Here is a 26,714-nt window from a genome sequence, read left to right as displayed (position 1 = left end):
AAGAAAGGCCTTTATAAAAGCAGAAAACAAAGGCCTGCTTATAAAAGCACAAAGCAGCTTGCTTCTGCAGTGTGCCCTAGGCCTTGTACATATTTCTACTTATGTCAGTAGAATTTATGTTGCTCAAGGGGGTGACTAAGTTGTAAGTTACACAGACCTAAGCGCCAGTATGGACAGCACTATGTTGGTGTGAGACCTTCTCTTGCTGACACAGCTACCACCCCTCACGGAGGTGGTTTTATTATGTTGACGGGAGAGCTCTCCTCACCAGACTAATGTAGACTAGCCCCTCGTCTCTGATATCCCGAGCACCTGCAATTCACACTGGAAAAAAATCAGGTCCTAACTCTCTAGACAATAATGCTGCTTGAACTCATATGCACTTAGCTATATGTGGTCTCCCTATAGATGTCACCTTTTGGCAACCTCACAGAAGCATGTTACCACCCCTCTGGTACAGCTGGGCCTTCTGAAAGGGGAAAATCTGTTGGGTGATTAATAACCTCTGTTGGATTATTAATAATAATTATTATTTTAAAAGACTGACTTGGAACTAGAAACTCTGGTTAGGTGCAAGTTCTAGCCCCATACACCAAGAAAGTAACTTTGCCAAAATGACATAGAACTATTTATAAATGGCAGTTTTAGTTTACATATTCAGGGTATTTTAAAATTGCATTTATTCTCTCATAAGCAGTTTGAAATTTTTGCTGTATGTTGTGCAACGTTTTAGTTCTAAGTCTTCTTCGTTATTGCTTAGATTTCAACAGTGCAAAAAAAAAATGCGCTAAGCAATTTCTAAATGCAGAGGAAGATAGAACTTGTCTCAAAAAGAGTATGATGTACAAACAGTTTCTATAATGAGAGCTTACTTCATACCTGGTTTATGGAGAACAGCAGACAGGCCAGTAGCATAACAAATTTATCTACTGTAAGTAAAACAGACCTTTGGAAAAAGTGTGGGGGTTAATATAGTACTCCGATGTTCTGGAAAGCCAGCAATGAGGACTGGACAGGACAGGACGGTATTTGCCAGTGATTGGTTCCACCAGAACCATTATCTAAAAGTGAATTCTTGGAAGAACTGGACATTTACAAATGGTTCAGGTTAACCAGCTTACTAAAACTGCTGCAAGCTTTGGTTTCAAAGATGGGGTGAAAGCGTCACAGGAAGATAAAGAACCTTGGAGTACCGTTTGTCTGAGGGATTACTGAATAAAGAATTACCATTTCATTAAAAATGGACATGGCCATTATTAGGGCACTTAAGACTCTGGTGTCTTCTCTGACCTTTGAGTTTCTCAACTCAAAGGCTACCAGACAACCCTTGAGATGTATTCCTATTATTCAGACATATTGGGGAAATCTCTCTAATAGAGACATCATGTTTTATAGTCTAGCCTTCATAAATAAAGCAAATAAAACAGATCACCTGACATTTCTATCTTGGCAGGCAACAGCTACGTATTTCTGTGTGATATCAATATCCATGTCATATAAGGTGGTTTTTTCAGCAACATGATGAGTTCTAATGAAATTAATCCCATCTGCAACCTGCATAAAAAGACATACAGACCAGAAAACAAGATTGGAGCACTCTGCTTCTTGTAATATAACCCTGACTTCTGTCAACAATTTTTCCATCTGTGTGTTTATGGGTACAATAAAAAAATCCCATACAGAATGGGCAACCCCCGTGTCAGGTAATGCCAATAAATCCCTGCTATAGAAACCCTGTAAATCTACAGTGCCTGCAAGGACCTTAAAGTAAATCTCAAACTCTAGACAGAGATTATTCAAGCTGATTTTTCAGGGGTAAGTTTAGAATATACAGTGTAACTTCAATTTTGTTAAAGAGTACACACCCCAAGAGAGGACACTATTTTGCCAGTGATCAGCTGCTATCTACAGGGGGATGCTACAACTTACCTTTTGTGCACTGCGAAAATAAATACTTTTATCAGCTCCACAGCTTATCATTTGAACTTCTCCATTACCTGAAGGAAAAGGAAGGAAGGAAAAATGAAGTCAGAGTTTAAGGTAGGCACCAAGACCTAATAGGAATTCATTGGAATACCTCCCATTGAAGGGCTGTAAAGCAAGAAAGCTAAAATTGCACTAAGTAGCTCCTTTTAAAAATTAAAATGTTCAAGATCTAAAGGTCAGATCCATAGCGGATGTAAATCTGCTAGGCTGTATAAGAGTCAATGAAGCTACTCAGTTTACATCAGATGAGGATTTGGTTCCAAATTTACACTGACAAATAGAGAGTTATGAGAACATGCCAAAGATTGCTTCCCATCTGGGGAAACTAACATAATGGGAAACCACTCTGGCAAACTGGGGTAATTTTTGTCATTATGAATATCTATGAATTAACACTCTGAATGACAAGGACTAGGCCCTGGGTCAGGAAAAGACTAAGAAGAGACTGGTGGTTTGGGCGCTCACCTAAGATGTAAAAAAGTGTTCGAGTCCCTGCTCCAATGACTAATGTATACATGGTGGAACAGCTTCAGCAGGAGGAACCGAAAAAGATTTGCCCAGGATATGCCACAGCCCAGAGGTTAGGACACTCCCCTGCAGTGTAGGAATCCAAGTTCAAATCTCTTCTACACATCAGGCAGAGGAGGGACTGAACCCAGGTCTCCCACATCCCCGGTGGGTTGCTTAGCCGCTAGGCTAAAAAGATAAAAGTAGGCTTGGAAAGATGCGATTTTTATACGTTGATTTCACCACCCATGGATGAAAAACTATTTCCATTCATAATAAAAAGTTTACAAACAGGCAGTTCTCAAGCAGTGTTTTACTCAGAGTTTGATTTACGGTTATTTACTTCGTCATCATATGTCAAAATATACATGTGTTTTAAATGGTTATAAAGCTTTAACTTTTTGAATTTCAACATCCCCTGTAATTAAATAAACCGTGCGACTCCCCCATAATCTCCCACAACTATGAAAATTTAAAAATTGATAAACAGAAAAAAAAATGCTTAAAAATAAACAGTCAAAATTCCAAAAAACAAAAATCGAATGCTACCAAGTCTAGTTATAAGGGAGCTGACTTCACCACCTCCTCCTCCAGGCACTTAAAAGTGCTCCCTCCCACTGTCAAAAACAAACAATTAATTCACTGATTTAATTTGTGTGTGTGCAAATTTTTGGTTTCGATTTGAGTCAAACTGAATTCCCCCCACCCCCCACAATTTTTCTGAACTTCCAGAAAATTGGAGGGGAGGGGAGGGGAGTTATTTGCCCACCTCTACTGCCAAGCTATGCGAGGAGACATTCTTTTAAAGAAAAAATTAAAAACCTATTGTAAAGTAATCGCAGTTCTCTCCTCACAGCTCAGACAGATCAATGGAAGTTTAATAGAAACAATAAGTGTTAATATGAAGTCTGGAAACTTACCTGCAAATTTGACAGCTGTTATGGCAGATGAATGATCATCCAGAGTTTGCTCCAATTTATAATTTTTATCTACATTTAACACATGAATCAGTCGGTCTCTGCTTGCTGAAGCCAGCAGTGCCATCCCTAGAGACGTTAAAAGGGACATTTTTAAAGGCAGGGGGATTTGTGTTTCCTTTAAAAATAAGCAACATTTGTTTGAACTGTCATATTCTGAAAAATTATAATGTAAAAATGGAATCTTCTTACACAAATGAGCATGTGTAGTCAGACTCATAAGCTCATTTTACTTAAAAACACTTTTTTCCAGTAAAATAAATATTTTATTGGAGTTCTTAATATAACAGAGCTAATCCACAGAAGGCAGTTTTAGATGAATATTTCTGCTAAAGTTACACATAGCTTGATGCAGACTGAAGCCAAAGAAACACAAATAATCCTTCAATATACTTTCAGCACCTTCCATGTGTTCAGTTGTGCTTTTGTCATTTTCCTCAAATAGATTTTAGAGTTTGTTTTCAAATACTTACCAGTTTCTGGTTTGGAATACTCCAAGCAGAGAACTTCTGAATCATGAGCTTCCACCTTAACCACTTCACGCATAAACTGTAACTCATGTATCCTACAATGAAAATGCAGCAGTGAAAAGCCAGCAATTTTACACATTGATTGGGGGGGGGGGAAGGAGAGGAACCAGTCCAGCAAAGCATTTATCAATCATATTTATTATGGTAGTGGCCTAAGGGTGAACCAAGAGTGTGGTCCAGTTGTGCTAGGCACTGTACAAACACAGAACAGCAGATGGCCCCTGGAAAGCTTACAATCTTAATAGACAAGACAGACACAGAGCGGGGAAAGGCATAGAACACATAAGCACATGCTTATCTTTAAGCATTGAGTAAACCCACTGAAGCCTCAAAAAATAATTTGAGGACTGGGAAAAATGTCTTACAGTGAGAGATTTAAGGAGCTCAATCTGTTTAGTTTATCTAAAAGAAGACTGAGAAGTGACTTACAGTGTACAAGTACCTTCATGGGGGAGAAAAATACCAGGTACTAAAGGGCTCTTTAACCTAGCAGAGAAAGGCAGAACGAGAACGTAGGGGTATCCTGACAGATGTATCCTGACAGGTGCAGAACCTGTAGCTGCTTTGCTAGCATTTCCAGGATCATTTCTGTTAAAACGTGCAACATTCAGTGAAACAGAGTAGAGGTGACAGTTGATGATATGATAATACTTGCCTCAAGTTGCCTCCTCTGTCACCTGAGGCTAAGTGCTGGCCATCAGGGCTAACCTGCATCACACGAACACCTGCTTTCACATCTAGATATCCTGCATTTTCATTTCTGTCAGGCACACTGGTTGAATCTTGCAAATGCTGATTATTATGGTCCATGTACACCACCTTCAGCAAGTTCTTTATATTGTGAGGGGGAAGAAAGATCAAGTTAGGTATATACCATAAGAATACACAATGGAACGCTTACTAGAGTCCCAGATAGTACAGTAATTTTGACTTCAATAGTATACTAGTACCTTAAGGATGGGATTTTCAAAAATGTTTGAATGAGTGAGGAGCACAAGCTCCAGGGACTTTCAATGGGACCTGTGCACCTAACTCACGCAAGTGTTTTTGAAATCCCACCTTAATGTTTATAATCTCAAGAACTCAAATCATCATCATCCCTAGTTGTAATATGGGACTTTCCATCATCAGATCTCTCAATGTGCATTATAAAGGAGAGCGGTCATTAGCCCCCTTTTACAGAGGGGAACACTGGGGAAAAGTTACCCAGTGGCACAGATAGAAATAGAACTCCGGTCTCCTGAGTTGCAGTTCAGTGCTCTAGCCTCTAGGCAACACTACCTCCAAAGCACTGACAGATACTGACTGAGCTTCACAGACACAGTATCCCCATTTCACAGATGGGAAAATGCAGTAAAGAAAGGTGAAATCAGTTTACCAGTCTTGTTCTTTAGCCACTAAATCCCCATCTCTTGCTTTCAAAAAAGGCAAATCTGTACAGAATATTGTTGGCTTAGCTGAACTGATAAATGTGGCTAGGAACTGCTCCTACAGACAGGAATAAGATATCCAGGAACCCTGCGTTCTTCAGATCATTGTAAAACCTCTGAACAGGCTTAAAATAAAAGCTAGATACCTCATAGCTTTAATTGGATTTAAATTGGACGTAACTTGTCTTGAGTCAGACAAATGCATGTGAAAGAGAGAGGTTACTGCTGAAGAGAGGTACTGAACTAGAATATCCCACTCATTCCAATGTCTTTCCAGCCAGCACCAACCAATTTTTCAGCTGTGCTCTCTCTCCCAATACTCCAGCACAGGAGAGAGATTTTAAATAATTTCCACCATGAGAATTTTCACTCCCTGTAGTACACTTAAAGGCTTATCTGCCAGGCTTTACACTGGGGTAAGCCACAGGTGAATTTGGCCCCATTATTCTAAAGCTGTGTGTGCCTGTCAACAAAAAAACATTATGGTGCTTACGTTACTATAAATGTTATTCTGGAACATAGGTCTCGTGTCGCTTTCCACGTTCCAGAATCGTATGGTGTTATCGGATGAACAGGTTAGAAAAGATCCTGGAGGTAAACAGGACCTGTGATCCTCAAACTCAGGGTAAACCTACATATTTCCACAACATAAGAAAGAGGAAGGGTACAAATTAGTTTACATTCTAAAAACAGAGTGGGAGTCCAGAAGCCTAAGTAACAGCAGAAGTTTGTTCTACAAGACCCCTCTGCAATTCTCCTCTTAAAACTGGAGAGATTTTCTCCCCATCACTTGGCTTTTTTCCTAGGTGAAACTGACTAATAAAAAAAGGGAAGCTGGAAACCTTTGTCCAAATGGGGTGGAGGGGTTTTGTTTGTTTTAAATATAACTCCCCTAACTCAGATGAAGAGATTCTATTGTCATCGATACTTTATTTGTGCCTAAAGGTCCCCATCCTCGCGGTGTAAGGCACAGTATAACATATAGGTCTCCATCAGAACAGCTTTCACTCGAAGTATAAGATCACAACAGGTGGATACAACAGACAAGGAAGCACAATGGAACAGTGATACAGTTATAACGGTAATAGACAAGAGTCACTCTGACCAGCTGTCTCATTATCCCTCTTTCAAAGAGCTCCCCCATCATCAGACTCCTTGCCATGGCCCCAGGAGGAAGATGACAGCCTGTGTATCAGTTCCTCTTCTAGATAAAGTGATGAGCCATTTCAGGGTAGATAAAAGTCAATGGGTAGGTTTTCTACCCCCTCCAAAATACTTTGCCTGAAAATAAGTGCCAGAGTTTGCTTTGGATTTAGGAATCTGCCATGTCCTATCACGAGACATCACCGGGCTGGACTCTGTCAGCACAAAGCTTGCATATGAACACAAAGTACAGGTGTATTTTTGTGAAATGTCACCAGACAGCTACCATGCAACAAACTGAACAGCGACAGTCAATGAAAACAAGTCACTTGCGGCTCCTGTTTGACCACATCAGCTACACAAGAGAGAGAGACAGCGTCGACCAGGGTCATGGGCACCATTAAAGCAGAGCAACTGGAGGCTGCCTAGTTCTATTTTCTGTTGAAAATCTGAATCCCTCCCAAAGATTAACTCTGCCTTTTCCCATCCTCTGTTCTGCCTCAAGCTACTGTACTATAAAGAAGGTTGATAGTATGGTCTGACTAGAGGAAAACCTTTATTATTAACCAGTTACTAGTCTGATATGGAAATAATAGAAGGATAGTAAAATCATCTTTTCTAAGTGGATAGTAAAGAAGTTTAAGGCATTTTTATTCCCCAGAACCACCTTCAGAAGCTCTGTTTAATGGAGATTCTCTCTCCATGATCTCTTTGGAAGTCATTAGCATTGCTCCTTCTGATGGCCAAAGATAACAGGCCTAAGGGAAACGTCTCACCATCAGGACTAAGCACCGCTAGCTCCCGAACTTCAAGCTCCAAATCAGAACCTTTATGCTGTGCAGCCACCATACTTGCCCCAATGAGGACAGAACGGAGCAGATCTTAGAGCTTTATAACTATTTCTAGCACATGAACTACATCTTACCTCAACATTCCATACAAAGGAACTGTGGAAGAGGTCTGACCACACTTTGCCAACTTTGTTTGTGTCTTTAACATCCCAGATGTATATACTGTGGTCTTTATACACACAGGAAAGCCAACAATTGCATGGGTCAAAGGCTAAGGCAATGGTGTCTGGGTAGACAGAATCTGGTCGTCTTAAGAGACGGAGAAAGAGGAATTAGTCTTTTTAGCTGAATTTAAGAAACAAAAAATGCAAGTATGGTATATACAACAATTTCTGTTTTAAACATCTGAAAATCACTAATCTTCCAGCCTACCGGACATCGTAAAACCACAGCTAGATTTTTCTGAGCATGTAATAAGTCTCACAAATGTCCATGCTAGGTGCAATTCAAGTCTTACAGTGCATAATATTATTCTTGGGTTTTTACCCTCTTCCATCCAGAATTTTGTATCTGTGAAAAATCTCTCTGTCCTGGGTACAGCCCAACGGACTGTTTTGATAACGCACAGCTCTGAAAAGCCACCTAGCTATTTGGAAAACATTCATGCCAGTTAGTTACCCTGAAATAAAAATCAAATTAATTATACCTACTTCAGCCGTAAAGTGCTTTGAGATCTACTGATGAAAAGCTTGATACAAAAGCTAAGTATTTTATTAAAACTAAGTTTTAAAAAAACTAAAAATTTATGGCATTTTGGGATGTATAAGTAGGGGCATAGCGAGCAGATCGAGGGACGTGATCGTTCCCCTCTATTTGACATTGGTGCGGCCTCATCTGGAGTACTGTGTCCAGTTTTGGGCCCCACACTACAAGAAGGATGTGGATAAATTGGAGAGAGTCCAGCGAAGGGCAACAAAAATGATTAGGGGTCTGGAACACATGACTTATGAGGAGAGGCTGAGGGAACTGGGATTGTTTAGTCTGCAGAAGAGAAGAATGAGGGGGGATTTGATAGCTGCTTTCAACTACCTGAGAGGTGGTTCCAGAGAGGATGGTTCTAGACTATTCTCAGTGGTAGAAGAGGACAGGACAAGGAGTAATGGTCTCAAGTTGCAGTGGGGGAGGTTTAGGTTGGATATTAGGAAAAACTTTTTCACTAGGAGGGTGGTGAAACACCGGAATGCTTTACCTAGGGAGGTGGTAGAATCTCCTTCCTTAGAAGTTTTTAAGGTCAGGCTTGACAAAGCCCTGGCTGGGATGATTTAATTGGGGATTGGTCCCGCTTTGAGCAGGGGGTTGGACTAGATGACCTCCTGAGGTCCCTTCCAACCCTGATATTCTATGATTCTATGAAAACAGGCAAAGACGCTGTCAAGTCTGATTGGTCTTAAAACCTTACATTGTTATATGCAAAGCATCAGGTTTTAGTTTCTTCAAGCTCTGTCAGAAACTCATTTTAATGTTAACAACACTGGGATAGAGACCTCTGAAAGATGACTGATTTCTAGTCTATTTAATCTTAGAGATCCATTTTCTTCTTTTCTTAAATGTAAGACTAAAACTCACAAACTTTCAGGATCAAATTTTCAGAAATGCTCAGGGTCACTGGCCACTTCTGAAAATCTGGCCTTTGCTATTTAGCCATTATCTTTAGAAGCTGTACGGAGTATTTAAGATCTACAAAGAGAAGGCACTTTTTCCTTCAAGCCAAGTCAAACATAATACACACAGTGAAGCACTATATTTAACGTCAAAACTTTGTACCTTGGTTCAAGCTCTTTGGCTACATCAATGCCCAAGTAGTGAGGTTTCGGTAGATCAGTGAGATAATGCATGTTGTAGGAATGAAAGATCCTCACAGTTCCATTTGCACAGCCACAAAAAATAAACTCCTCACTAACACAAATGCAATTTGCTAGTGATACCTGAAGGAAAAAGTCCACATGCATAAAGTTACGTTCTCGGTTATAAAAAAATGTATTTCTATAAAACAATTACAGTAACATAAGGAAAGCTTAGGTATCCAAAACAAAATGGAATTATTTTACAGTAATTAGACAAGGTGGCATTTTACCTTCAGATCAATCCATTTTTCCAGCATTCGCTTCTCGTTAAATTGACAGAGAAGTCCAGAATAAGAAACACAGAAAGTGTTGCCCGACATTTTCCCTTGCCCGCATGCTACACCACAAAAGATGTTATTGTGAAGTTCTCCCAGAAGTCCAGAGCGACCGACCAATGGCACAGTCTCTTTAATCTGCAATTAACACATTAGTTTGCATTATAAATACTAATACATATGTCCTTCCGACACCTCACTGAGGATCTAAAGAAAGCCTCTGAATAACACTAGGAGATAAGTAAGTTCCTCCTTTTTAAAAATGGGAAACAGGATTGTCACACATATTGATTCATGTTTTCTGGAATCCGGCAAGTATGCAATAGCTCTGTCAAAGAACTGAAACATCCTGCAAATGCGTTTTAAACGTTAATTTAGCAATTTCTTGTCCCTTCACCCTTGTGCTCTGTTGTGAATGTGATCTTTGTAGACTACTTCCAGAAAGCTAGGTTCAAAACCCAGCTAGAGCTACCTGGCCATAGGTCATTCCTGAAGCAGGGCAGGAAGTTATGCTATGATAAAGAGCTTGAGTGTAGGGCATGAAAAGCCTTACTGCTCTTTGGCACCACCCACCTAAAATAATATCCCTGTCTGTTGCAGTGACAGACATGGAACAAACATCTAGTCAGCTGTCTGAATATCCTGAGCACCTTTTTTTAAACTCGTTTACTCCCACTTCCAACTGGTACAGCACACGAGAAAGGTTTACCTTAACTTCTCTTGATGCATCCAAGAACCAGAATTTAACATGGCGGTGGCCAACAGTAACAAAGTAGCTGTCCTCAGAGAAGGATATCGCAATAACTTTACAAGACACTTTGTTTGATGCTACTAGGGTATCTTTCTGTAATGAGACAAAAAATGAGCACCCAATAATTTGTACGACAGATACACAGCACAAGAGACATGGAAGTTATGACTGAATTTCCAATTCCACTACAAGGCCAATTTTGACACAACCCCACTTCATCCTCATCATCATAACTTAGCAATTCATATGAACATTGACATGAAGTACAATTTAGCATACAGTTAATCTGCCAGGAAAGATGGTTTTTCTGACAATTTGGACAAGGTGTTTTTGTGAAACGACAATTCTCCTGAGTGTGAGATGCAGGAACGCTGGAAGCTCACTCGAAATGGGGGGGCCACCACTGCCAGAACCGTGGCCCCACCCCACTCCTTCCCCAAGGCCCCACCACCACTCCTCCCCTCCCCAAAACCCCCATACTCCACCTCTTCCCCCAAGGCCCTGCCCTTCTCTTGCTCCTCTCCACCCCCTCATCCCTCCCATCGCTCACCCTTAAGGCAAGTAAAAAGTGATGGGGCCATTGGACCCCCCCCACCCATTCCGGTGCCCCTGGTGGGGTAGGGAGGAGGAAAAGGTGTTCCAACTTTTTGAAAACATTCTAATGCTTCCGCCACCCGTCTCCTAATAACTCAAAAGCAGCTTGACCTAGAGGCTTCATGTGTATATGGCTGAGCTGGTTCAATCAAGCAGGAGTGCCTTCACTGGACTTCTCTTTTTGGGAGCAAACATACTACAAAAGGTTAATAAAGCCTTTAGGATATGCATGTGATCCTGCAGGCGTTACAATGTATTACTTTCCAAGCTCAGCACGAATGATATGTGATCTACACCGGCTCAAGATGACAGGCCCTAGGTACTTTCATATTACTAGCATGACAGATAATACAGTGGGGAGGCAGAAGGAAAGATGACAGTGAGATCAAATAGGGTTAATCTGGGAGCAGGAGGCAGGATAGACAAGCAAGTGAAGAGGAGAGATCAGATAATGTTCATAGAAGGGACTATTGTGATTATTTAGTCTGATCTTCTGTATTACACAGGCCATGGAATTTCCGAGTTAATTCCTGTTTGAACTAGAGCATCTTTTTTTCTTTTTTTTTTGGGTAAAAGATCCATTCTTGATTTAAAAATTTCCAGTGATGGAGAATCCACTACAATCCTTGGTGAGTTGTCCCAATGGTTAATTACCCTCCCTGTTAAAAAATGTGTGCCTTATTCATCAGGAAAAGGGAGGCAGATAGTCTCGGCAAAGTCCCCTGAAACTTGCCCTTGGTCCAGGAATGCTAGAGTTTGATAATCTTGTAGGCGCATAGCAAAGTTCAGCTGTTTTCCCCAAGTGAGATCGGTTTCTTGGTTTGAATGAGGGAGGGGTTATTTTGATTGCATTCGTTATTATATAGCTAACAGATATATTATATTTTATTGTAAATGCATCAGTAAATTCTTTACTTTTCAGTGAGAAATGACAGAGGCTATTTGCCCTGACATCTGTGGTTCCTTACCTTCCAGTCCCACAAATTGACAATCATGTCATGCTGATAGCCCACTGACACAATATACTTCATGTTGGGAGAAAAAGCCACACAAGCCACTCCATGTTTATGGCCATGCAGTTCAGATACTTGTGTCTTCTCCTCGACGTCCCACACTCGTACAGCTGGTCTGTGCCCGTTCTGCAAGAGTAATTTGAATATGTGCTGCCATTTGAATCGTACACAAAAAAAATAGGAATTGCCATCCCAGATCAGAACAATGGTCCATCTAGTCTGGTATCCTAGTGCAGACAACTCACAGTTCAGCCATTTTAGTCTGTAGTTTAAATTCCAAATTAGTAATACCTGATCAACTGGCCAGAATTCAACCAATGTACAGAGGCCAGAAATCTAGCATCAAAACAGAGGGCACTAATTGGGCATTCCTTCTAGTCTTACTACGGCAGGTTTTCCACGCATACAAGCATTTGCATTGGTAGAGAAATCAGAAATTCCATTCCAAGTGTACGCACTATGATACACTTCACTCACCTCACCAGTAACAATAAATTTTCCATCAGGTGAGAAAGACAGAGCACTCAGCATTTTCCTGAAAGAAAGATATAGCTTTTGTTTTCCCTCAGAGAAAGTTCAGACAGCGCTCACCACAATAAACGCTAAGGTAAGGAAAAAAAACATTCTGATGTTACCCAGCATAGTGTTATTCAAACACACAGTCTACAATAGCTTATCTACTTAGACTGTCAGCTCTTTGGGGCAGACACTGTCTTTTTGTAATGTGTTTGTAAAGCCCCTGGCACAGTGGTGGCCCCATAAGTAGGCATATAGCATCCATGCACAGTATCAGCAGTTACACTTTGTTCGGCTCAGAGTCACATTCCTTTCTCAGCAACCCAAATCCCAAAAAGCAAGTTTGGGATAAAGATACCTAAGCACTATCAAGGTGGTGAGTAAATTAAGCATTGACAATACCTGGAAGTATTAAAGATGTGTCTTTGTTTATTCTTTTTGGGATTTAAAATTACAACCACACACCTGAAAAGAAAGAACAAGACATTTACATTAATAAGTGTTTCACCTGGTTTGTGGAGCGGTGGGGTGTTAGGAGGAAGATGGCATTCTTCAGCATTTGGAAGACTTCCCAGAAAAGGGAACATGTTGCAGAGAAAAGCACATCCTATTTTTTAAAATAAAATAACCGTAACTCGTCATCAGTAAGCCCCAAGTTGACAAAGAGGGTCAGTATCATTATCCCCATTTTGCAAATGGTAAACTGAGGCACAAAGTTGTGACACGACTTGCCCAAGGTCACCCAGCAGGCCAGTCACAGAGTCAGGAATAGGACCAAGGTTTCCAGAGTCCAGTCCAGTGTTCTATCGACTAGGCCACACTGTTATATGTTTATGTTATATTATATTGTTAAAAGGCTTTTGTTCTAACACTAATCTGGAGATTACTACAACAACTAAAAGTGTTACCTAAAATCCCTGTTTCCATTGTTCAGCAATAAGCACTTACCCTTAAAGCACAACTGAATCTGGTTTCAGCCTCTGACAGTGGATACCGATGGTGTTAGTGTCACTTTTGACTAATATTTTAAGTTAAACAGACCATTTAAAGTATAATTTAAAATTTAGGGTTTGTTAAAATAAGCTTTTACAAGGCTAATATTTTGTGTTTGTTTGTTTGTGGGGGTCGGGGGCGGTGTTAAATAATACCAGTGTAAATAGTGGGATTTAAAAAAAAAAAAAAAAAAGAGACAATCCTGTGGTGTTTATATGTCAAATGCCACAGCATCAAGCCAGAAAATGAATCTGACTGTTAGTTGGCTTTTAACAAGCCAAGAGAAATGCAAAACAGTTAAGAACATGAAGAAAAGTTTTTGATTTTAAGAATTCTTTCAGTTGTAATAATTCAAATCAACAGTCTTTTTGTACTATGTTTGTCCTGCAGCTAGCACAAGGCCGTCCTGGGCCATGACTGGGGTAGCTATGTGCTACAGCAGTACAAATAAATAATAATTTGTAAAATAGGTAAGAATGTTTCTTAAAAATTATTCTGAACATGATTGACTCTTTCCCTCTAATTCAGTGGAACACCATAAAGGAAACAAAATATTTAAAAGTTTGTGTTAAAGAATACAAATTTATTTTGTTCTTTTGAATAATTAATTCCGCAAATATTTTTTAAATTGGCTGTAATATATCTATTAAGTAACCTAGCAAGCTAATTTTGGCCTGTGCCGTTATAACTTTCAGTGGGTTAGCTACTGATTAATCAGGTCCCTTGATTTGCTTAATGTTATATGTTCACAGCACACACACAGAAGTTAGATAAAAACCACACACTCTTGCTGAAAGGTTGCAAAGTAATACGACTTTATTTCTTAGAAACCAGAACGATGACACAAGAACCCTCAACTCAAAAACAGAGATAGAGAAAACAGGCTGCTCCCTAAGGCAGCAAGACATCTCACCCCACCTTGCTTTAAGCTTGCGCTTTTCAGAATGACTCAGATTGCATGCTTTGCTACAGATCCACCCCCCCCCCCCCCAGTCTGCAAGCAGGATCAAGAAACCACCCCACATTCTAAGCATGAAAGCTTGCAATTTCAACACAGTCCTCCATACCCCACACCTAACACATTTTATAAACAGCAAGCCAGGCCAGCTGGTAACTATCATACCACGCACTGTCATACTGGGATCAGAGGTCAGGACTCTTGCTTGGTCACTTTCTGGACTCTCAGCATCAGAGACCGAGTCTGACCCTGGAAGTAGGGGTTCTGGAACAATTTTTATAGTGTGGGTGCTGAGAGCCATTGAACCAAACTGTAAACCCTGTATATGATGGAACCCACTTTGAGCCAGAGGGTGCGGCAGCACCCCCAGCACCCTAAATTCCAGCATCTATACCTGGAAGTGGTGGGGTCAATACAGAGGAAAGAAAGAGTATAGCTTAAGCTACTCCATTATCATGAAGCTGACAGGTCTAATCCAGCAGTGATATCAGACTTGTGGATGCCTATGAATGAGGTGAACTTAAAGCACTCGAATACACCTCTTTAGCCAGATCTAGAAGATGTTGTAGTTGTCCAAGAGCTTTCCATTTCCAGCCCTTGGCTGCTTGATGAACACTGTGAGATAAGGTTTAGAGAAGCCCCACAAGGGGAAAAAAAAAACTACTAAGGGCTCACAGCCCTATGAGATGCTGAATGTCTTCATCTTCTACTGAGGTCAGTTGGAATTTTGGTGCTCAAGCATGCCTCTAGCTACTCTGAATATGCTTACAGTGGTAGCTGATTATGTCATGGGATAGGATCCAACCTTTACTCGTGCAAGCTGTCCCATTAGCCTCTGCTTATGTAAAGCCTACCTGAGTGACAAAGGGCTGTAAGATGGAGCCCTAAAGTAATAGTGAAATAACATTACTGCATACACACAGTTGGCAAAACAACCAGGGTCCGTGTCCATTTTTTTCTCTGTAAGTTGCAGTGGTTTCTATAATCATGCAGGTAGACACACAACATAAACTTACACTTTTTCACATTTAGTTATATAGTACACTTACCCTGTAGGATATGCTATCTGCCCGGTGTTTGGATCACAAGCTAAACCACTACTGGTTTGGGTAGTTATTCCCAATACTTTCTCAAGCATAACCTGCCCAAAAAAGAGGGAAAAATATTGAAGTCTAGTACAGTCAGAACTATGTAAGAGCTTATTTATAACTCCCAATTATTAGATTCTTGACGCAGTTGTTCCAGCAACCTGGAAGGCAAGGTTTCCCACATCAGGTAAGAGGGAACCAATAAAAATTCAAGCAATCAATCATGTACAATAAACGAGCTTAACACTGAACTTTCTTTAAAAATGGAAACATTGCTTAATAGCCCAAATAATTAGAGACTATATGTTCAGGCTTTAAAACAGTGGCTGGAAATGTTTTTTTCCCTATTCTTCCAAAACCAGAGATCAAAGTAAGTATCTTAGGCTATGTTTATACTAGACTCTGCTGGCATAGTCCCCTAACACAGATGCAGCCTACACTGACAGAAGGACTTCTTTTGCCTGTGCAAGAGCACCACCTTCCCAATGGACACTATACTCTTCAATCAGCGTGGCTGTGTCTACACTGGGGGGTTTGTCGGCATAGTTGTGTTGATCACAGGAGTGGGGGTTTTTTTCTTCACACTCCTGATTGATCCATCTATGTCAATATAAATTAAGTGTAGGTACTTATCAAGCCCCCCCATTACCATAGTATCTGAACACCTCCCTATCTTTAAAGCATTTATCCTCAACACCCTTGTGAGGTAGGTAAGGCAGCATTATATCCCCATTTTATAGCTGGGGAACTGAGGCACAGAGGCCAAGATCCTCAAAAGTGCCTAACTCCTATTGAGAACCTTTGAGGATCTGAGAGACAGAGTCTAAGGCCTGGTCTACACTTACAAATTAGATTGACCTAGCTACATCAATAAGAGCAGCGAAAACATCTCCTGCCCTGATTGTAAAAGTTAGGTCAACTTAATCACTAGCATAGATACAGCTAGCTCAACGGAAGAACTCTTCCATCAAACTAGTCAGTATCTCTCGGAGAAGTGGATTAACTAAATTGACAGAAAAACCCCTTCTGTCGATGCAGGAAGTGTTTACATCACAGTGCTACAGCAGCAGCACCATAGCTGTGCACCGGTAGCATAGAAATGGCCTAAGTAACTTGCCCAAGGTCACACAGGAAATCCATGGCACGGCAAGGAGACCATAGGAATACAGCTCCCTGCAAAGGCTTAGATGTCAGTGATACAAACTGTCTGAAGGGGAAACAGAATTGTGAATGCAGGTCTTGGTAGCTTAAATGTTTTATTCAAAGATTCCAATCTGTTACGTTTGAAGGGAGGCTGTCAGAACAAGTTTGTTTAAAGAAAAATTGGCTTTGTAGAAATCAGTTTTCATGATTTTCAAAATATTGTAATCGATTTTTTACAAAAATTAACAGTTCCTGTTGCATTTCTAACCCATATGCTGCAGCACTGCACTGGGACACGAGACCCTAAATGAGATATAAACAAGAAAAACAGACCAATCAGAAACTGTAACTTCACTTAAAAAAGATACGTTTACATCAAGACAACTAACTCACTGAAAAATTCTAGTGGAGACAAGACTCTGTGGTTTTTACTTCAGTCGAGGTCAACCAGAACTGAGGGAATAGCTTTATCTTCACTGTTAAAAGGTATGGGCTTTTTAACCTCGAGGTAACTAACACGTGAGCTATCCCAAGACAAAAGCATAGTGAAGATAAGGTGTTTTATTTGTACCGTGAGGTGAGGCCGACCTCAGCAAGTCTACCTTGCTGTAAAACTGAAATATTTAATCTTCACTGTGCTTTTACCTGAGGATAACACATTAGTTACTCCCATGCAAAAGACACACCCGTTTTGGCAGTGAGCACAAGGTTTATAGGGCTGATCTTGTCAAGATAAAAAACTACCCATGCTGTCTCCAGGAGGATTTTACAGCAAGTTAGCTATCTCGCTGACGGGGGAGGTAAGGAGTTGAATACAGCAAAGAGGAATCCCAAGAGTGCAAGAAGCGAACAAACCGCCCCAATGGCATGACAGATTGTATAACCCCTCAAGCTGCTGAAGTGGCCGAGGGGGCGGGTTATTTGTAACTTGTACCATATGTGTGTAACCGAGAGCCCTGCTCCCACTGAGACACAACCCCCACCCTCAACACACACACAGCCACACACCCATTCCCCAAAGAAGTTAGACCCACCCAGCTCCTACAGCCCATGCTAGGGGACACTGGTGGGGCAGGGTCTACATCTAAGGGGGGGGGGGGCTGAGACAGACACCCACAGGAGGGTCTCAAATCACTGCCCCTTTTCACCTCTATCTCCCCAACCCAATAAACCCCCCCCATCACTTCCTTAGTCCAACCCCCCCACGCATCCCCAAAAGTGTCTCACGCCCCCTCCCATCTCCCCAAACCCCGCCTCTCATGTAGCCCCGCCCCCTCCCCAGTTCTCCTCCCCCGCATTTCTCCCCCAGCCCCGCCCCCTCCCCGTCGCCCCGCCCCCTCCCAGTTCCCCCCAGTTCCCCCCAGCCCCGCCTCCTTTGCATCTGCCCACCCCTCCCCGTCACCGTCTCGCTGGGGCCCCGCCCCCCTCAAGCCCCGCCCCTCAGTGCCTCAGCCTCTCTCCCGGTCATCCCGGCCCCTCACCGCCTCCTCCGGCCCCTGGTGCCTCGATCTCCGCCTCAGGCTTAAGAGCGGCGGCGAGTCGGCGCCCCCGCTCCGGGTGTAGAAGCCGCCGCCGGACCCTGCCATGGCTGCGGGGCCCTCGGCGCCCCTTCGCCCCGGCTGGACCCCCTGAAGCGGCCTCTACCCGCAGCAACCGCTCCGAACTGCGCGCGGGCACCCGGCTCCCCGTCCCCATTGGCCGCCGCGCACGCCAAACACCTCCGCTCGCAGCCAACGGCGGCGGCTCTGCCATGAAACCCCGCCTCCGTAACGCCCCAATGGGTGACGTGTATGCTAATCATCCCTCGTTCCGCCCATAGAGGCGGCGCTACCATTAAATCCCGCCTCCCGTGAAAGATACCGTGCGTATAATCTAGTGTGGGGGGCGGGGAGGGAACCAATCATTTTCCAGATCAGCCAATAGTGGCGGAACTACCGTAAAATCCCGCCCCCTGTCTCCTCGTAGGGGCTGTTTCAGGTCTAACCCCCACCAGGGGCCTGAAGGTTAAAGGTTCGAATCCCAGCCCCCACTCAATGCCATGAGTTAATTATTTAAAACCCAATTAATGAATTAGCACCAGTTATAAGCAATTAAACCATGAGTCTGAGAGGAGAAAACTGGAGCCCAATTGTGCGAGCCCTCTCTGTACACAGGCTCCCTTTGAACCCAATGATCTTTCTGTGCCGCCTAGGGCTTGTTGGATCAAGCCTAATATAACTGGAAGGGTCAGAAAATGCTTCACAGCTTGTACATCTTACGCTTATTGCAATGCACCCGTGATTCCCTGCATCCCTCTATTTGTCTCTCTCTCACACACACACAGAAAAGGCTCTATGCATGCCCCTATTTCCCCCTTCCCCCATGGTAGGGGCTTTGTGTATGCCAAGCAACTTAACAACATAAGAACAGTCATAGTGGATCCATAATGATCCATCTAGCCCGGTATCCTGTCATCCAACAGGGGCCAAAGCCAAGTGTTTCAGAGGGAATGACCAGAACAGGCAATCAGCAAGTGATCCATCCCCTGTCAGTCACTCCCAGCTTCTTCCAGTCAGAAGCTAGGGACACCCAGAAGATGGGGTTGCATCCCTGACCATCTTGGCTAATACCCATTTGATGAACCTGTCCTCCAGGAACTTATGTAGTTTAAAAAAAAAACAAAACCAAAAACCTCATTACAGTTTCGGCCTTCACAACATCTCCTGGCAATGAGTTCCACAGGTTGACTGTGCATTGCGTGAAGAAGTACTTCCTTCTGTTTGTTTTAAACCTGCTGCCTATTAATATCCCCTGGTTCTTGTGTTTGTGAAGGAGTAAATAACACTTCCTAATTCATTTTCTCCACACTAGTCCCCATTTTGCCTCTTAGGCATCTCTTTTCCAAGCTGAAAAGTCACAGTCTTTTTAACCTCCCCTCACATGGAATTTACCTCCCAGACAGAAAGATGACATTCAGGGTGTCGTCAACATGCTAATTTCTATTGGAAAGATGAGCAGAGATGAGGCAGGGTATTACCAATTGTTTGATCAATACACAATTGCAGCGGTCCTCTGTTGCATTGGAATAATATTTATAGTGGGGGTACTGAGTGCCCTTGAACAAAACTGTAACCCCTGTATATGGTGGAAACCACTTCAAACCAAGGGGTGCTGCCATACCCCCAGCACCTCTGGTGGTGCTTGAAGCTGTGGCTGTGCTAACCAGATGGAAACACCATATGTCCCCCCACCCCTGATTTTTCCCATTTGGTTTATTCCAAAACGTATATGGGTCTGGCCATTGATGTCAGGAATGTTCCCTGAAGTTTTGGAGTGGATTGAATAAAGCATTCTAGAGTTTAATGTGTTACAGACAGAGAAATGTTGTCAAGTTGACTGCAAGGACTTCACAAACTTACCCAACCAAGCTGATGTGGGGGGGGAGGGAAAGGCAGGGTAGAATAGGGGGCAAACACAGAGTTCCTCCCATAGAGGGAGAATAGGGGACCTGGAAATGGGGGTAGTGTGACCCCCATCCCTTATTTTAAAGGGCCATCTTTTATTTAATTGATTTTTTTCCCTTAAGGTGACCATCCATCCCTTGTTTTAAGATGTATTAGAATATATTAATTCTGATCAGAAGTACAATTTTAAACATTACAGTGAAGGTAATGAGAATTGCATTGTATCCTTGGGGGCCATAGAAATGTACACTTCAGAGAAAAAAAAATACATGATTTGCAAAGGAAAATAGTGTTTCTTTAAAATAAAGCAGCCCCTTATTTTTCATGTGGTTTTCCCTTACTTCCATCCAACAAAAGTGGTCACTCTAACCAGGGAGAGGGGGAATAGGAGCATACAGAACCTCTGGCTGGGGAGGGAAGCGGGGAATTGGGGGGACACACAGTCCTTGAAAAAGAAGGGGATGGAGGGATTCAAGTCCCTGGTGTGTGTGTAATAACTTCAGCCTACACTAGCTACAAAGTGTGTAGCCCCCATAATAAATATTAATAGTCTAATTTGGTACATTTAAATAAATAACCTGAAAACATCCTTGCTAGACCTGGGAAAATTTCTGCTTCTATAGAACACCTATTCAGGGGAGCACATCTTCCATTTACCTCTGACTGGCTTATCTTCGAGCAGTTAATTCCCCTTCCTCCTTTCATTCTGGGTACCATGGTCTCCTCCTTCCTCCCCCAAATGTAGGGCTCTCCAAGCAGGGGAAATGGCTCTGCTGTTTTTCCCCCAGAGGGATCATCACTTGGGATCATCATCATCAGAGCCCAGGCTAGCTCTGGGGCTGAGTTTTTAACCCTTGGGGGTGGGCTCTTTTTTTTTTTTTAAAGCTTTATGTATTTGTCACGTCTCAGTGCCATCATTAAATGCCTGGTGAGAAGAGAAGCCCAGAAAGCAAATGTAATGATAATCAAATTGGTCTGTAGACCTAATGCTTATGGCTAAGCTAGATTTGAGGTATAAAAACTTAACAGTTAGGGAGGTAAAGGCAAGGCAGAGGGAACTCAATAAAGCTGAGTAGCTGGTCTGTGTATTTATCTATTTACAGCTACACCTGTGCTGTTTGCATCAGTGGCACCAGCAGTCAAGGAATCTCCTAGGGCCTAATCATTGGGATAGCTAGGCACCAAGGCTAGCTTCAAGAATTTCACAACAGACCACACTCCCTGGCCTTTCCCTACTGCCCAGGTTCAGCTGCCATCACTTAATTTTTTCATAAAAAGCTGAGCTCTGACAGCAGTAGCTACTTTGCAGCGAAGTGGGAATTTAGGGGACAGAGCCCTGGACTGGGACTCATGAGACCCTGGGCAAGTTACTTCAGCCCAGATCCTCCAAGGTATATTTAGGTGCCTAACTCTTATTGCCATCAGTGGGACTTAGGCACCAAAATAACTCTGAGGATCTGGGCCTCCCTCCAATGTGCCTCAGTTTCCCCATCTGTAAAATGAAAATAATGATACTGACCTCTGTAAAGCGCTTTGAGAGCTATGGGTGATAAGACCTAGATGTTGTTATGATTATAGGTGATAAAGCAGAGGCATGGCAGAGGGAGTGTTGTCTAATGATCAGAGCACATGACTTGAGAGTCAGGAGCCAAGGTTTTCAAAAGTGACTAGTGATTTCGGATAACTCTGTTTTTTAGTGGGGGGAAGGAGGCCAAACCTGAGATTCTTCAAAGGGGCTGTGACAGGGTGGGCTGGCCCTTTCAGGGGAGTTGGGCTCTGACCCACCTGCACTGAATTATCAGCCTAGTGCGTGGTGGATTAAGTGACCAGGCCGTGACAGATTTGGGGGATACAGGTGTGTCAGTATATGAATTCCATTTTGGGTTTGCGGTTGCTACGTTATAGTTCAACCTCTCACCTGAACACAACCTCTAGCTGAGCTTGGAGCATTCGCTGTTGTAGGAGACGCTTGACGGACAAACCACATCCGGGAAGTTGTGACAGAGCAATCAAGTGCCGTGAGCATTGAATGATGGAACAACACGTTTGATGCCAGCATTGACTTCGACTCACTCTCTGCCCAGAAGCCTACTGGAGGGATTGGTGCTGCCCAAGTGCAGGGGCAAAAAAGAGGCCATGTTTAAGAAGATGAACGCTGTCTAAGCCAAGGGGATATCTACACTGCATGGAGCTGTGATTGCAGTACATGTAGACATACCTTTAATCTAGCTAGCTACCAGAAACAGAAGACCCTGCTGGAGTAGGGTGACCAAGTGTCTGGTTTTGACCAGAACACCCGGTTGAAAAGGGACCCTGGCGGCTCTGGTCAGCCCTGCCGACCAGGCTGTTAAAAGTCCGGTCGGCAGTGCAACAGAGCTAAGGCAGGCTAGTCCTTACCTGTCCTGGCTCTGCACTGTGCCCCGGAAGCGGCCAGCAGGTCCAGCTCCTAGGCGGGAGGGCCACAGGGCTCTGCGTGCTGCCCCCACCCCAAGCACTAGCTCTGCACTCCCATTGGCCAGGAATCATGGCCAATGGGACCTGCGGGGGCAATGCCTGTGGGCAAGAGTAGTGCTGCGTGCAGAGCCACCTGCCACACTTCTGCCTAGGTGCCTGACCTGCTGGCCGCTTCCAGGGCGCAGCGTGGAGACAGGACAGGCAGGAAGCCTACCATAGCCCCCTCGCTGCGCAGGAGCCACTGGAGGTAAGCCTGCACCTCAACCCCCTGTCCCAGCCCAGAGCCCCCTCCCACATCCATAACCCCTCTGCCCCACCCCCCAGTCTGGAGCCCCCTCCTGCACCCCAAACCCCTCATCCCTGGCTCCACCCCAGAGCCTGCACCCCCAGCCAGAGCCCTCATCCCTTCCCACACCCCATCTCCTTGCCCCAGCCCAGAGCCCCCTCCTGCACCCTGAACCCCTCATTCCTGGCCCCACCCCAGAGCCTGCACCCCTAGATAGAGCCCTCACCCCCACCTGCACCCCAGTCCAGTGAAAGTGAGTGAGGGTGGGAGAGAGCAAGCCACCAAGGGAGGGGGAATGTAGTGAGTGGGCAGCAGGGCCTCAGGGAAGGGGCAGGGCTAGGGTGTTCGGTTTTGTGCAATTAGAAAGTTGGCAACCCTATGCTGGAGGGACTCTGACTAAACTTGGGCCTCACAGGGATGGGGAAGACATGGAGAGGCTGGCATTGTTTTCCATAGATCTCTAACTGGGAAACCAGAGCTCCCACCGTCAGGAGGACTCTGGGGTGAACAGGTGGAATCTATGAAGGGAGTTGGAGTCACATTGCAGGCTCAGGATAAGAGTCGAGGTGAGAATTTTGTGCTTTCAGCCAACCTGGTTGGCAACAGTGCACTGTGGCTTTTCCTATAGAATCAGAGGTAACTGGACTGCAGTGGTCTGCACTGCCTGGAAATCTTGGCCAGAGACCAATGCAGAAATGCTGTATAAGGACCTGTTCCAGGCTCTTGAGGACATGATACAATTAATGGCCACAGCCCATCTTTCGAGATGTCACTGTGCCTTCACACATGGTGCATTACTGTATATAGCACGTGCTGAATTAAATGCTAGTTGTGAGGAGTGTTAAATTCTATATAAAACCATGACAGTTCGGCATAGACGTTAAACAGAACTGCGGCAAAACACATCAATTTTTATGGAACTTACTGCCGCAATAATGCAAGTTTCTTTTAAGAATAATATAATCATTTGCAACAACAATGCAAGCTGTGGCAAATTATGAGCATGGAACTAGGCAATATAAACTAGGCCTCATCAATCCAAATGAATCAGACAATCATGATTTTGGAAAATGGAGAATTTGGGATCACTTGTTTTTATAACCTTCCCAGTGATAGAGCACATTATAATGGGATGGTGATTTTATTTTACTGGAGCACCTATTCTGTACCTCAGACCAACAGTTCCTACCCTAATAGGTCATTGTTTTCTAAATGGATATTGGTGGCAGAGTTTTTCTGAATGTTCATTTGTGAAAGAATCAAGGAGAAATATTAGAATAACAGGCTGTCTCCAAGTTATAAATGACTTGTATTAAAAGTAGCTATCTTCCATTGTGACCATTGGGATTATTTAAAATCAAGGTCTTATCTGTGAATAGGGAGCTTCTTATGTGAAGATGCTAATCACTATATTTTGAAAAAAGAAAAGGAGTCCTTGTGGCACCTTAGAGACTAACAAATTTATTTGAGCATAAGCTTTCGTGAGCTACAGCTCACTTCATCGGATGCATTCAGTGGAAAATTCAGTGGGGAGATGTATTTGAGTATAAGTATGCATCCAATGAAGTGAGTTGTAGCTCACGAAAGCTTATGCTCAAATAAATTTGTTAGTCTCTAAGGTGCCACAATGACTCCTTTTCTTTTTGCGAATACAGACTAACACGGCTGCTACTCTGAAACCTATATTTTGAAATATTCTAAAATTGAGTGCTCCTTTTTAAAAAATAAAGAGAGGAAACTAGTCGGTTACATGTAAATTTCCAAGAGATTACACACTGCACCACAGAAACAAACATCACTGCTATAAAAATCACTGGTTGCACCAGAGAAATTAAGTGCACATTTAAAATCGGCATCATGTTGATAAGATTCTCAAGATTTGAAGCTTTCTTTTCTTAAAGAAGAGTTTTGTTTGATCACTTTTGTAATTTCCTCTCTTAGAAATAAATGAAGCTCCGATCTCAACTGGGGACTCTGGGTCCTACTGTACTATAATTTTCCTTCTCTTTTATTCTGCCATATCCTTGTCTGTTCTGTTTCTTCAGAACTTCCAGCATGTACAATCCTTAAACGTATTTTAGTGAGAGCTCATCCTGCTAACAGTGCATCCAATGAGAGAGTAAAAAGACGATGAAAGTGTGGTTTGTTCCTTGTGCTGCTCACAGTTGGTGTGATGTCAAGTTTTTATTCCTGTGTAATTCTGCAAGAGGGTAGCAAAGAACAAAAACAGTTCCGTGTGGGCCAGACCTTCTAGCAATCTCATTTCCCTATGGCAAAGAAAAGCAGAAGGGTGGTCAAGAACCTGTACACGGGCTAGTCAGTTTTTTTCCTATTATTCATGTGTGTCTTTAACACAGAGACAGACCTTTCACTGGTGTAAATCAGTGTAGATCCACTGGAGCTATGCAGATTTACACCAGCTGGGGTTCTGGTCCATGGCTTCAAACACAAGAGAGATAAAACACTGTAAAAATAGGAAAATGTGATCTTAAAACCACCAATTTTGGCAGATGGACTGAGAGAGAAAGATGAGGGACAGGGCCTGGGACTATTTTTAGCCTCCTCCCTGACTTTTTTTTTTGTTTGGATTTACTAGATTTCAGGTTGATAGCACCTCTTAAATTATGTTGTTTTTGACTCTGTGCCACTCATGGAGGTGCAGTTATTAAGTCGGTGGTAGCAAAATTTAACTGTAGACACTTCCATACTTAGGCTGATGTAAGCTGCCATGCATCGACCTAACTCTGTAGTGTAGAGTCCCTAGGGTCCCTGTAAGCCGCACAGCCATGCGGCTGCACAGCAGGGTCTCAAGGGCCATGCAGGCAGGTGTGGAGAGGAGCCCTTCCCCAGCCCTGCCAGAGCTGCCGGGGAGAGGAGCCTTCTCTTCCCACTGCAGCCGCGGAGCAGCCTCCATGCCAAGCCCCTCATCCCTGGCCACACCCCAGAGCCTTCACCCCTAGCCAGAGCCCTCATCCCTCCACACCCCAACCCTCTGCCCTAACCCTGAGCCCTCTCCTGCACCCTGAACCCCTCATCACCAGCAGCCCTCACCTCTGTACCCCCAACCAGAGCCCTCACCCCTGCACATACCCCAACCATCTGCCCCAGCCCTGAGCCCCCTCCCACACTCCGAACCCCTCGGCCCCACCCATCACCTCCATATTGTTGCACATAACAAAATTTATTCCGCACATAGATGTAAAAAATTAGAGAGAACACAAATCTTATTGAAAGTCACTTGCAGCTGGAGTGAGGTAGGAGAATCACTTGGGAAACAAAGGCCAGGTCTATAGTACAGTCTTCCGCCAGTCAGGGAATCACATCTCTTCACGGCCTGGACCAACAGAGCCGGGGCAGCAGAGTCTGTAGCATAGCCACAGTTACACCAGCAAAACTGTGCTTGTTTTACCCATGGGGCAGTGGGTTACTATACAGGCACAAAGCACAGCTTTGCCGGTATACCTGCATCCAGACTAGGAGCACTTTGCCAGGACAGTAGACCGCTAACATGCTCTGAGTGCAAGCATAGTCAAGAGGTGATTTTTGAAAACCCTTTCTAAAATAGAGACGTTGTCCCCCCTAGGAAGCATAACTATGGTGGCAAAACCCCTAGGAGAGATGTAGTTTATACCTGTTCTCAAACTGCTATACGTTTAGAAAATGGACTTTTTTGCCAGTGTAACTGCATCTAGTCTAAGGCTTTTGCCACAGAGCAATGTCAACCAAGGGTGTGATTCCCCCCCACCCCAAACACACACACTCTGTCCTCAGCATTAGAGCTACGCGAGCAAAATTCTTATGTGCAGATCAGGCTTTGATTTACACTCATGCAAAACTCCCAGAAACTTCATCTAGAGTTGGATCCAGTAAAGACCTCAGGGTGCAACCCTTTGTGAGCAAATCAACCGGGAATTCCTGACAGTGGCCTTTTT

General features: G+C 43.4%; 1 protein-coding gene and 1 non-coding gene across 3 annotated transcripts in view; both read right to left on the bottom strand.

The window, feature by feature from the left end:
- Positions 1-18,280, bottom strand: part of WDR62 (WD repeat domain 62) — a 40,863-nt gene extending 22,583 nt beyond the window's left edge. For both annotated transcript variants that reach the window (XM_073321606.1, XM_073321607.1), the window contains exons 1-15: positions 18,081-18,280; positions 15,418-15,509; positions 12,820-12,882; positions 12,379-12,436; positions 11,857-12,027; positions 10,253-10,387; positions 9,499-9,681; positions 9,189-9,349; positions 7,499-7,673; positions 5,924-6,061; positions 4,656-4,831; positions 3,944-4,035; positions 3,414-3,539; positions 1,930-1,997; positions 1,433-1,554 (exon numbers count right to left, since the gene is read on the bottom strand). In XM_073321606.1, coding sequence (XP_073177707.1) covers positions 1,433-1,554; positions 1,930-1,997; positions 3,414-3,539; positions 3,944-4,035; positions 4,656-4,831; positions 5,924-6,061; positions 7,499-7,673; positions 9,189-9,349; positions 9,499-9,681; positions 10,253-10,387; positions 11,857-12,027; positions 12,379-12,436; positions 12,820-12,882; positions 15,418-15,509; positions 18,081-18,185 — 1,865 coding nt within the window. In that variant the 5' untranslated portion in view covers positions 18,186-18,280. The remainder of the gene's footprint in view (positions 1-1,432; positions 1,555-1,929; positions 1,998-3,413; positions 3,540-3,943; positions 4,036-4,655; positions 4,832-5,923; positions 6,062-7,498; positions 7,674-9,188; positions 9,350-9,498; positions 9,682-10,252; positions 10,388-11,856; positions 12,028-12,378; positions 12,437-12,819; positions 12,883-15,417; positions 15,510-18,080) is intronic.
- Positions 6,825-6,966, bottom strand: LOC140902384 (small nucleolar RNA SNORA16B/SNORA16A family). The gene has a single exon (XR_012156059.1). It is a non-coding gene; the product is annotated as a small nucleolar RNA SNORA16B/SNORA16A family (small nucleolar RNA).
- Positions 18,281-26,714: the final 8,434 nt, after the last annotated feature.

The sequence above is a fragment of the Lepidochelys kempii genome, chromosome 23, assembly GCF_965140265.1.
Source record: "Lepidochelys kempii isolate rLepKem1 chromosome 23, rLepKem1.hap2, whole genome shotgun sequence".
NCBI classification, from domain to species: domain Eukaryota; kingdom Metazoa; phylum Chordata; order Testudines; family Cheloniidae; genus Lepidochelys; species Lepidochelys kempii.
The sequence above is the reverse complement of the archived record's forward strand: the minus strand, read 5'-3'. Positions and strand labels throughout refer to the sequence as shown.